This window comes from Chelmon rostratus, chromosome 6 (assembly GCF_017976325.1).
Source record: "Chelmon rostratus isolate fCheRos1 chromosome 6, fCheRos1.pri, whole genome shotgun sequence".
Classification (NCBI taxonomy): Eukaryota; Metazoa; Chordata; class Actinopteri; order Chaetodontiformes; family Chaetodontidae; genus Chelmon; species Chelmon rostratus.
Window position 1 is genome coordinate 22,463,066 of NC_055663.1, and position 12,394 is coordinate 22,475,459.

The window sequence follows — 12,394 nt, forward strand, 5'->3', positions numbered from 1 at the left end:
TCACAAGAAAAAATTGCCAACGTCAACACCTAAAAAACAAACATGACTCTGACGCACAGTAAGAGACGACAACCGACCTTTGCAGTTGTTGTTGTCAGTGAGTTCGTAGCCGGTCCCACAGCTGACCTCTCTCTGGCAACGGAACGAGCCCTCGGTGTTGATGCAACGCTCTCCTCCCCGACAGTTGCTGGCTCCCAGCAAGCACTCGTTGATGTCTGTGAAATGCATGCATATCAGTGACAAAACCTGCTAAATAAAACAGCTGCAATTCAGGGCTGAAGGTGGGGACGACTTCCACTTACCCTCACAGCTCTTTCCGTCTGGATGGAGTTTGTAGCCTTTGAAACAGGCACAAGTGTCATTGTCCACACAGTGATGAGCACATTTTCCTACAAACAGAAACACAAGCACGGTGATAAATGAACACTGCTTTTGCAGGATTAATTATTTAGATATAGAAAAGCTTGTTTATTGGTGAGTCCTTCTGTACCTTTGCACCGATCACTTAATACTGAATTATCTCCATTTTCCTTGGTTTCATCCTTGCTCTGTACTGTGTGTGAGAGAAAAAACAGCAACATGCTTATATTTTTGTTTGCATATGTGTCACATCTTTATACCTTTGCAACTAAAGACTGCTTTGTGTAAATAGTGATTACAGTTTCTAAAAGGTGGCATCTTCAGATTTCTTGTTTTGTCCATCCCAATCCCAAAGATATTCAATTTACTATTCAGTAGGGCCAATGAAAGCCTCATATCCTTCCAACCCAGAGGTTCAGTTTAGCTGAACCTGGCCTGCTTGGCTTTTTCCTTCATGAGTAATCATTGTTTACCTCCTTCAAAAGCTAAAAGCCAACACCAAAAGCAATGGCCACATCTATCCAACAGGGGGCAGCGTGGGCTTATGTTTGCCAACACCAGCAGGGTTTTGCACTTCGATTATTCAATGTGGTTGGGCGCAGGTTTTGTCACACTGTTTTCTGTTCTTCTGCCCTTACTGGGAAGCTACTTGCTTTGATGCAAGCAGACTTGAGATAATAATGAAATATTTGTTGTTGTTTTTTTCACTCACATTCAGTTTGTCCTGTGGGTGTGGTCTGGTTGTCTGGTGCTCCATCCACGCAGCAGGCCCGGGACACCAGGCCGCACTGGTAGCCCACGGACAGGTTGTGGTCACAGGGTAGGCCCTGCTGCTGGGCCGCCTTCCCCAGACGACAACAGTCACAGCACATCTACAGAACACAGAATACAACAGAATATCCTTTGGTGCACAATGCAAACCTCTTGCAAAGGAAAGAGAGGAAAAGCACTATGTCACAGAGAGTTATCACGCAACTCAGCCCTCTAATGCACCAGGGGAGGAGAAACAACAACTCCAGGCTGGGAGAGGAGCGTGTGGGATGATGCTGGTTGGCACTGTAGGTAAATAAGACCGGCTTTTACAATGTCAAATAGGGGGGAGGTGTGATTCAGACAGAAAGCCAAGCTCTCAATCAAGCCGACAGGCAGAAAAGGAGGCTGATCGAGAAGACAAGCCAACTGACAGGCTGCCAACAGACAGACAAACAGACAGAAGAAAAGCAGCAAGTCTGTGAGCAAGACGGACAGACAGACAGTGATGAGATGACATCATCCCCTCTGGCTGAAGCATGCTCAATCAATCATTATGGCAGCACGGTAACGTCAGCCGGTGATGAAAGGTGCATTCGAGTGGGGGATGGGTCTGTTTGGGTTTCAGTTAGGGAAATGAGGGCATATACCTGAAATGTAAGCATGTAGCGATGGTGATAGCATGGCTGAACACAACACTACAACTCTAACAGCTGTGTACTAGTACTTAACTGCTACTCTGTCTGTCTGTGTTTGTCTGTGCGTGGCTGCTGTGTGGCCTTGACACTGGCCTGGAAAACTTTTAGGTTTTCAGGAAGCTGCAGGAAAGAAACTCAAACAGTAGAAGCAAAACCTTGGGCTTGGTGCAAAATTGCACAACGAACAGATCTATCACACCTGAGGATGTGGTGCTGCTTAAAGCATCATATGAGCAAAGTTAACTAAATCAGGAGAGGTCTCATTTTGTTAGAATTTGTCAATCTGCATAAAACTGGTTTTAATAGGGGAAAAACTTCCATATAATCAACATTTTATGATGGCAGACAAATGAGTACGTGCAATTTTGAGAGGGGTCACTCACAGTGATGAATTTATGGAGGATTATCCCTTGGCTCTGCAGAGCTTTACAGCATCTTTCAGCTCATTGTTTTGGATTTCAGCCAAAAAGCCCTAAAAACCCTCAGTACACTTACTGCCCAGCAGTGAGTGGCAGACAGATCAGCGACTAGCTGGTAAACGGAGCATTTAGCTTGGTATTTCCCACAAGAGGAAGCAAAAAGGCAAAACTGGGAGTAAATACTGGACTTACCATTTGTCAGGGGGCAAGGAATATGACAAATGAATGCTAATGTCGCTCTTTATCAGCTGAATGTGTGAATAGACAAATGTTTGAGACAAACAATATAAAAGGTTGATGTCAGTGTTGTGCCGGCAGCTTGTCTCTGCTGCCCCCATGTTGCCAAAAAGCAGTCATTAAAACTTAAATCATGAAATGCATTGACCCACCCTAACTGTTAAAGAATCGGTCTGACACTTTGCTCTCTTGACAAAAGTTGGCTGAGCGATAGCACAGTCATTCCATGATGCATACTAGCATCTCTAAACCTCACTAATTGAAATGTTGTATGTATAATTTGTCTAAAGGTTGTGGTGGTTTGGTGCAGGGACTCCCTGATGTCTCTGCTCACCTTGCAAGGCTTCAGTAGGTCGCTGCGAGCAGCTAAGAAATGCATTCATTGCTTGTTCCATAGCGTAATGAAACCCTTCGATAGTGCAAATGTAGTGAAACCTGACTTGATCCTTAGTTTATCCAGTTGGAGTAGGTGAAATCATCTCCTACTCATCCATATCTTTCTTTTTTCACATAACCTGACCTCATTTAAGCAACCGCCACCATCTGCGCTTCACAGTCGATCAAGTAAAGACAAGCTGTCGCGCTCACAATTATCTCATCCTTTCAAGGAAGTGCACCAACCTGCATCTTCTACATGTTGCCAAGCATTTATCTTTATGGCGTGTTGATGTGCAATACTGTGAGAATAAAGGTGCACGGCGAGGGTTGGGTTGAGGGGAAAAAAAAAAACAAAACACGTGGAACAGCTGAAAAGTGCTTGGACGTGAGCCTACGGAAGATCCAAGAGTCAGAGCTGAATTTATAATACGTCTGACAGCAACAAGCTCGATTCCTCCCTGGAGTGACATGCCTCATCCTGCTCACAGTGCACAAACACACACACACAAACGCACACTATTGTTCTCATCAATCATTTGCCTCCAAACTGGCTGTCCAGCAGAGTGATGTACTGTACACTGATTGAGTAGAGGGAGATGTTTTTGTGCACACAGTGATTTCACTCTGGCTTTTTATCCCGTGTTTTCAGGTGGTAGGACACACGTGCAGTACACAAAGATGTGCATATGTATGTGCATGTGCGCACACACACATGCCAACACACCTTTGTAGTCTTGGTCTCGCAGGTGTTGGTGAACAAGGAATCACAGGCGCCTTGGTCTTTGGCCACGTTGATGCCGGTGGTGCACATGTTATCCTCAAGCACTGCGACGCAGCACTGCTCCTGTACTACCCTGTCAGCGAGAAGAAACACAAAACACAGGTGGTGCGTTTTTTTTTTTCTCTCTCGACTCCATCTACTATCTCCCCGGTGCGATACAACTCTGCCTTAAAGTGTAGCCCATTAAAATGAGCCTGAGGCGAGCCTGATGGGGATCTCAGAGTTGTCACACTAAAAATGCATGGATGAGTGGGTGGAGTAAGTCCTGTGTGAATTCAGAGGAGGGCATGGAAGTTTATTGCGTTTTGCAACGCTGACATCACTGGACTTAAACTGGGTTGAGCAGCGCTCCCCGAGGCCTCTTTTTTCTCCTGTTTTAGAGTTAAATCAACATTTCGGTCCCAAGATGAACATTTGTCCACCTCCACATCTCCTTATTCACAGTTATGATAATACCACTTAAACAAACCGCTCCCTTAAGATAAGCGCACTGTGTCCTCTGCGCCACTAATTGGGTGACTAACAGTTGCCAGTATATACAGTTTGCTTGGGGTTAGTTACATCACTAGAGCAGAATCATCCCAGGTTTTCCCTAGAAATCAGCGATGACATGTTACAGATGTGATCTCAAACATTGCCACAAGCATAAAGTGAGTAACACGTCGGTACAGGAAGTATTGCAGCCGACCTTGGCCTCGGAGCTCCCTGTGCATTAGGATCATTAACGGTTTATCTCCACAGGGATCGATCAAATGCTGCATATTACTTTGATGGCTGTTTGAGTGCCAAAAGCAACATTCGGATCATCCCCTCACAATATTATCAAAATATCGGTTACTCAATGTTTGCGTTTGATCAGATTTCATTGCATTGTCCAGGATTTGGTGTTTGTCTGCTCTGCAGTCCGATCAGTTAAGAGCGACAGACTGTTTCTGTCTGGTCCCGATCCGTCTCGCTGCACCTTTACAAGACAGAAAGCATAAAACGCCACCCCCTCACCTCTCCTCTCTCATTTCCAACAAGCCTCTTTATCAACTCTTACCAGAAATCTCTTTCCACATAAACTACTGGAGATCTCAAATTCACGTCAAGGCGCGCACCTCCTCTGCAGAACCTTTTAAGGGCACAGCCGCAATCCTGTTTTTCTTTTCTCCTCTCCTCTCTCCACTCTTTTTCTCTTCACTCTTTTTTTCCCCTTTGGTGTCTGAAGTAATCGTTCAGATTTCCTGTTATTGCCTCTCTCCATCGTCCCTCTATGTCGCGTTTCACCTCTGAGGCATTTCCTGGGTTTTGAAAGAGCCCCTCTTCTGATTCCCCTCACCCTTTTCCACCCTTGCTCCCCCACAAACCTATGCCCTTTTCCTCTCTCCCCCCTCACACTATAATTTAGACAAATTTGGGATCACTTAGGTTTGCTACAGTAAATGTGTTTGCCATCAGTGTTCACAGCAGCAGATCTCCCCAGCTTATGGGCCCTGAATCTGTGGCAGCACACCTTCTAGGGTTACCAGCAGACCTGTTATTATCCCATCACTATTAGTGTTTCCTGCTCTCACGTGAAGTGAATAATGTGCCCTGAGATTTATGGGTGTAAGGTAAAGCAATCTCATATTAAGGGCCTACAGACATTTCCCTCATAGATGGTACAGGCTGAATCCCTTGGGGCCAATACTGCAGGAGCTGCAGATTGATAATGTAAAATTGTGACAAAGGGTGCAGCAGCTAAGGGCTTGTAAATCTGAATAAACCCCAATCAAGTCTTCTAACCAGCCCTCTTAATCCTCATGGTGTATAGATTTGCAATCAGTGAAGTAGCAGATAGCACCTGCGTACATGCACGTGGTTGACTCAGAGATGAGAGGGAGGGCTGCACAGTCTTCGTTGTCGTTGCCACGCTTCTGGCCATCTTTGCAGCAGTCCTCTATCGAGATCTGTTCTGCTCCTGTGGACATTAAAATGAAAGACAAGTCATGTTTGCGCATGCGCTGTATGAACAGGTGACAAGGTGGCGAATCTGTGCACATCCCATTTCCTGTGCACTGTCAGAAGGACATTTTAGTGTCTGGCATTGCCCGGTTTGCTGCAGTAATCACTGCAACATGGTTAACACACTCGCATTGAGACCAGTTTCCCTTTAATCTGTTCACGATGAGCAAAATATATCAAATGGCGCAGTCATAAGCATTGTCTTATGATATCAAGCATTATTTCTTTGACAAGGACATTTTCTTTTGGCAAAAAATAAAACATGCTGCTTGACACATTGTTTTTTGCTGATGAAGTGAGTTAGGATGATCAAAATTGGATACCTAACCCAAGCGAAACAGGATATTGCCATTGTCCTCTAAGGCAAGTTGCCGAGCGTCCTCCAAACGATGGAAAAACAAAAATTCAAAATCTGTCTGGCAAATTAAACTGGCTGTAGGCATTCATTTTTTGCCAAAGACAATGAATGATGGATATGTTGTTGCAGACACAAGAGAGGCTTTTTGACTGGAGCACAACCAACTCTGTGGTGTTCTGGCTGTTTATTCATGTGGATTAGAGAGCGTGGAATGCCTCAACTCTGTAAACAATCAGCCATCGCAATCACATCAAGTACATTCATTCGCCTGTGGTTTGTGTGATCTGCCAAACGTGAAATAGCTTTGGCAGATCGGCTCCTCGGACTTTTTCTGCCTTCGGCTCAAACCGGGATCAGTGGGCCAAATTGTTATTAACAATAAGTCCCACCGAGAGAAAAAAAGAGAAAACAAACTCACCGTGAAATAAATTTTGTTGATCCATTGTAATAGAATACGGGTTGTTGCTGGTTAGTGACATAATGCTCTGAATCATCGGGAATAGCGATTGTGAAACGCACTGAACAGATCCATCTGTTTGAGACGCAGCGTCCTGCCGTGAGAAGTCTGGCAAGAATCAGCAACTTCAGATAAGTTAGATAAGTTCGGGAGGACAAGTGTCTGGAATACTAGTCGTAGTAGATTTGCTGCTTTCTCCCAGAGGGGCAGGAGGAATTTTATTATAACCAATAACTCAAAGATGAAGCACGATCAGGAATAGTCATCATCACAATCAGGTTCCCAAACTGATAAACTTTGTGACAACGAGTAAGCAATGCAATAAAGTTCTCAGTTTCTCAGAAGGGCTTGCAGGCTCCTACAGTATAAACCCGCTTCTGCAGCCCAGAACTAAGTATGAGCAATATATAACGATGACTAAGAGATTACTAAAATCAACATTTGTGGTGTTTCTGCAGAAAGTGAGTCATTTCTCCGGTGTGCAGGAAAACAAAGCACAAAATTAAAACGCTGTGACCATTGCTACTACACAAAGGATGATCAACCTGGCAGCAATGAGTGACTACAGCCAGAGGATTTATTACTAGGCAGCCACATTAGCTGACTCACTACTGACTTCTGGAAGTCTGGCACATCCCAGAATCCTCTGGCCAATAAACCTTGTAGCAGCTGGATGAAATGAGATGGCATTTTAAAAGCTTTTCACATGGGCCTACCAAGTAGGCCGTCTCAGAGTCTCCCTCTCCGTCTCTGGATGTTAAAGACCTCTATCTGCTTGCAAAGTGACACCAGGAAGTTCCAGTGACACTATGACAAAATTATTTCATAATGTGGACATAAAAGAGTGTCATTAAGGCCTCATATGAAGGTGTTAATGACCAACAGTAAAATACCTTCATAGAGCAGTTCTCCAAACTCCTATAAGTTATCCAAGTTTCCCTGTTTTTGACCATTACCAGTAACTGACGCCCTCCTGCCAAAACACCCAATTTGTATTGAAACTGGAAAGGCATCCAAGGAGCACCTCTCCAGATTCCACACTAACTAAGTAATAAAAATCTCAAAATATGTCTCTCCAGGGACGGAGCACGTATATTTGAAATGACAGGAATAGTTGGTCTGTTGGACAGATTTCTCCCCACAGTAGCTCTCTGCTGATAACTAACTCTAACCCACGAGAGTCATTCCAGCGCCACCGCTGTCTGCTGCTCTGCAAACCTAAATTGAAAGACCAGAAGTGCCTCAGAGTTAACTGTGTGGTGCTGTTTTATCAAAAGAGGCAAACCAGGCGCGCTCCGGTCTTGATGCAGTCTGCCACGGGTCCTCTGTCTCCGTGATGCATTGTCTGTCTGGAGAGGTTTGATTTCCATCTTGGATGGCGGTACTGGTTGCGAGGACCATTCTCTCTTGGCAAGGCTGCGCGTGGCTTGCCTACGTCTAGACGCCTCGTGTAAACAAGGCTTAATGAGCCCACTGGTGGAGCTCCGCCCAGACGGAGTAGTCGGATCAAGCCAGACATCACAACAGCAGCGTGCATCTCTTTCCCAGGCTGCACTGCAGGCTTTTATTTGGAGGTTTCTGTCAATCTTACTGATATAAAAAAGGCTGTTAGATAAGAGGTAGATGCTTTTAACACTATGTATCTGTCTGTCTGTCTCTAGTGATGTTAAGATCAGAATATTAATGTCAGATTCCCTCCAAGAACAGGTCTTTGGATGACATACTGGGAGTTCTGGTCACGTAACTGGTTGACCTGACAGCTGACTGAATTTTACTGCAATCTGACCCTTAACTCCCTACAAAGAAGGCATCTTAGAGAGAAGTGGCCCTGCCGGCTGTGAAAATTGCCCTGTGTGTGACCAGGGGACCATGAGCATTTTGATATGGCTCATGCCCCGCCTGGGTGACCCTGCTGTGGGCGTTCAAGTATAAATCACACCCCTCACTCGGGACCGTCCTGGTGAGACACTGGTCGTTCTGACACAGCATCACAGCATACCAGGGCACTTGGCCTTTGACTCGCAGGGCAGAAAGTAAGAAACCAGGGCAGTGAGAACTCTTGCCTTACGTGAAACTGCATTTTAACACTCCTCATGTCATGCAACATCTTCTTTTAGCTCTTAAATAAAGCTGAATTGAGGTCATGGCACAAACACAATATAATGATATAATGAATGAAATATATATATATATATATATATATATATATATATATATATATATATATATATATATATATATATGGATTTTGAAGTTTGCAAAGAGTTTAAAGTTGCTAGAAGTGACTTTATATAACACTTTATATCATTGCAAATTGAAAGGGAAATAGAAGGAGATAGGGAGATAGAAAAAACAAGAAATAAATGAAATTGTCATCCTTCTAATGCAGTGATTGTGATGTGAATTAATGGGAAATTTTAAGCCTGACCTGCAACACTTTGAAGCACACAGCTCTGTAAACTGTGCTTTTATCACATGCCTCAACTAGTCCCATGACAAACCCATCACCTCCCCATGTCTCACGCTTTGTCTGTAACCAGTTTGATCCTCACTGTAAACTTCTACAGACAAATACACCTACACTTAAAGTTATCTGGCAACATGATATTCACACACCCCAGCATCATAAAGCGGTGGTAGACTCTGGTTTGAGTTCATCAAACGTCGTCACGTCGCGGTGATCTGCAGCTCCTGACAGAAAGGTAACTTACCTTGGCCAAGGAGAACTCCGAACAGAGAGCAGAGCAGCACTACGCGCGGACCCATTGAATGAAAAGAGCTCCAACAACTGGGGGGGGAAGAAAAAGAAAAAAAAATCCAAGCGTCGATGTTGTTTTTTGTGCAGGGTGTGAGAATAAACCGCAGTGCTCCTTTAAAGAAGACGGGCTGAGTCCGGGGATGTGATGGAGCTGAGTGAGGCGCAGTTGCAGCGTGACTGGAGGAATGAGCGTCTAATTATGGCACTGTGAGGGGCGGGCTGGGGCCACGGACGCCGACTTATTGCTAATCAAATCAGATTTTTCTCCACTCTGAACTCCAAATGAACGTCATTAACCGTGAGCACATTTACAGTCTATCACAGTAAATAATACAATCTGCCTATTGGGGCTGGTTATAAGTGAGTTTATCATGCAGTTTATTTCTACGGTCTGTCAAGAATGTTTATACAAAACGCCTATCCTGCTGAAGTGTGTTATATGACTGAAACGTTTATGTGTGTTGGAAAGTATAAGACCTGAAATACTACCTTGGGTGATGTGGGCTGCCATATTTTTTATTTCCTACAGGAGGAACTGCAAGTGTCTTCAGGCTACTGTGCTGCAAGGTATGCATGCACACATGGAAATTGTCTTCCCATCAATGGCAAAGTAGACTTTTCTGTCTGTGACTAATGACTGTACTGATTACTCAACATCTGGAGTCGGTTTTGGGGTATTTTAAAAATCTGTTGTGGCTCTGTCCAGACTGTAAGCCTTGTAACCTTTTGGATGTCTCAGCACAAAGAAAATAAGGGGGGATCAAAACATTTTCGCTGCCACTGTCTGCAAATACCGGCGTTCATTTGCTACCTTTGAGTTCAGCTGCGGCTGAAGGATTATGATGGATCAAATTAAGGCTGGCTCTGTGTTGCATCTTCCCTTATATTTGAATCCTCATTGCATCTGCACACTGGCAGCAAAGGTCCCTGCAGAACTATTACAGAGCACATTTTTCTCTTTAGTTACTAAATTTCACAGCTGCACCAAAGAAAATGAGGCATTTTCCCTCAAAGTTAATGAATTAAAGCTTTTGTAACAGTGCCACAGATGTGGGCTCACCGTCAGCCAAAGTGATCATTAACTGAGAGAGGGAGCTGAGTATAAACAAGTCACACACACACACACACGTCTACCAGAGCTGGCACGAAGCAGAGAAATAATTGCTAGACTGCATTATAAACATTTTGTACCAACTAGGGCCCTCTGCAAATTCAATCAGTCTACTGACTCTGGGCACGGTGACAAGAGAGAGGTTAAATAATCTTCTAATCAGAGCCATATGTCTCCACCACCAGTCTAGCCAGTCTAGAAACATCACCAAGGGCTTGATATCAGGACGCAGGCCTACAGGAAGCCCGCAAGTATATGGCAGTTATAAATGGGTAACGGCACTGTTCAGGCAGTGTGTGACAAGTCTCGTCTTAATCTCTGCGCTGCTCAGTCTACCACAGTTCTACTCTGTTAACAGACTTTCTATACGGCCACATTTTAATAGACCAAATTGTTTTGGTCCATTAAAATGCATAACATGCATTTATGAATGTTATTTGTACCTTTCAGACAGCCACTTGTCTCCATTCACTATGTGGCACCACCATTGCAGAGCTGTCTTAGGGTAGTGGGAGTGGAGATTTAAGCTTGGATTTTATGCCATTTATCTTCCTAATTTAGAAAATGTAACCGCCTGTTTCTTTATCCAGGATTCCTAATAAAACACATTTAGTAGGTATTCCACCTCAGCGAACATGGCTTTTATTTTTGTCTTCTACTTTATGGTTGCATAGTAAATTGCAAAATCATTTTTTTTGAATCAATCTGCACTTAGATTCTGCCACTCGACACTCCTGTGATTTAACCTTGACAACAACAACAGCAGATTTTTTACAAATTCATGTTAATGCCTTAGCAAAATGAACGAAAACCAGTGTCTGGTAGTTAGTTAAACACTACAGCATACCTTCAGATGTGATGTAGTAAATTAGGCTAAACATGCAAAAATACTTGGACTGTCCTGGAAATGTCCATCTTTAAACTTTGCACTACACCTCTAGGTTAAGACAGGATGTTGCAGTATATATGTGGTTCCTGCAGACATCCAGCAGACATGTATGCAGCAACCCCCTTTGCAAAGCAACAGTTATCACAACAACAAAGAGCACCCCTTCATTGCTGGCCTGTCTTTAATCTTATCTTAGCTTAGTGTAATGTAGAAAAGAGATAATAGGCCTTTGAGTGGATGGAGAATGCCCAAAATGGGAGCCAGACCAGTGCCAGGCTCCAAGCCTGGCTGCCTGGAGCACAGTGAACATCTGAGGGCAACTCCTCATGCCTGCTAGCCTTCCAGAAATTACCAGCCCTCCTCTCCGCCTCCAATCAACATTTGGGTTTTAACAAGAAACAGCAGCGTGAGCTGACCTCCGAGCTCATAGGTGGAGGAAATTGGAGGTCACATTCAAACAGTGTTAATCTTGTTGTGTGTGGGGGGGCGGTGCAGTACAGTTCCTTTGAAGTTCAACAAAGCTTGTCTTGCCACATCTGTGTCAATCAGCAGAGGGCCACTATTACAGCCAGGCAGTCAGAGGGCTGCCCTCTGGGGCCCAAAGGCCTCGTTCACCGTTAGTCTACAAAACTTTAAAAACTTGTTAAAGGAGAAAGTGGCTTTGCTTTACTGTGAAGTGTAAATTGTAATGAGGTAATAATACTTCAAGTATTATTTGTAAGTAGGGCATTAATAGACTCATAGACTGCAGGGTGAAACATTTGTATAACATATCAAGTTTTATTGTACCCTGTAAACACCTGCAAGTTGACTTGCATGCAAGCAGGTTTATGGCTACATGGCGTTCTGGCTCTGGGATATTATAAGAAAACAGTTCAGAACAGTGACTGTGTGGAAGGTGTGTCGCTGAATTCAAATTATCTTAAAAAATAGACTCACATAACGTTTGCACCGCGCTTAGCTCTTCACAATCTTTTTTAAATAAACATAAATAAATAAATAAATACAATCACACAGAACATTCACCTTTACAACATTAAATCTGTAGTTCTGCACGGTGTTAAAAAAAAAGCCAAACACATCAGATCCAAGCAGAAATATCGTGTAACGATGTGTGACAATGGAACATCTTAAACAGTCTGTGCTTTCATCAAACAGCTCTGATTCCTTTGATGTTTTTCATTTCGCTGGCCTCGAGGGGCCTCGTAACAC

The 12,394-nt window shown here is 43.9% G+C and overlaps 1 protein-coding gene across 2 annotated transcripts in view; it reads right to left on the reverse strand.

Annotated features, from left to right (window-relative positions):
- Positions 1-9,327, reverse strand: part of fbln1 (fibulin 1) — a 29,729-nt gene extending 20,402 nt beyond the window's left edge. Inside the window, exons 1-7 of one of the 2 annotated variants that reach the window (XM_041938525.1) lie at positions 9,136-9,320; positions 5,457-5,565; positions 3,567-3,696; positions 1,073-1,232; positions 491-553; positions 303-389; positions 78-215 (exon numbers count right to left, since the gene is read on the reverse strand). In XM_041938525.1, coding sequence (XP_041794459.1) covers positions 78-215; positions 303-389; positions 491-553; positions 1,073-1,232; positions 3,567-3,696; positions 5,457-5,565; positions 9,136-9,190 — 742 coding nt within the window. In that variant the 5' untranslated portion in view covers positions 9,191-9,320. Of the gene's footprint in view, positions 1-77; positions 216-302; positions 390-490; positions 554-1,072; positions 1,233-3,566; positions 3,697-5,456; positions 5,566-9,135 lie in introns of both variants that reach the window. The other variant, XM_041938526.1, reaches the window with a different exon arrangement.
- Between the last annotated feature and the right edge of the window lie 3,067 nt (positions 9,328-12,394).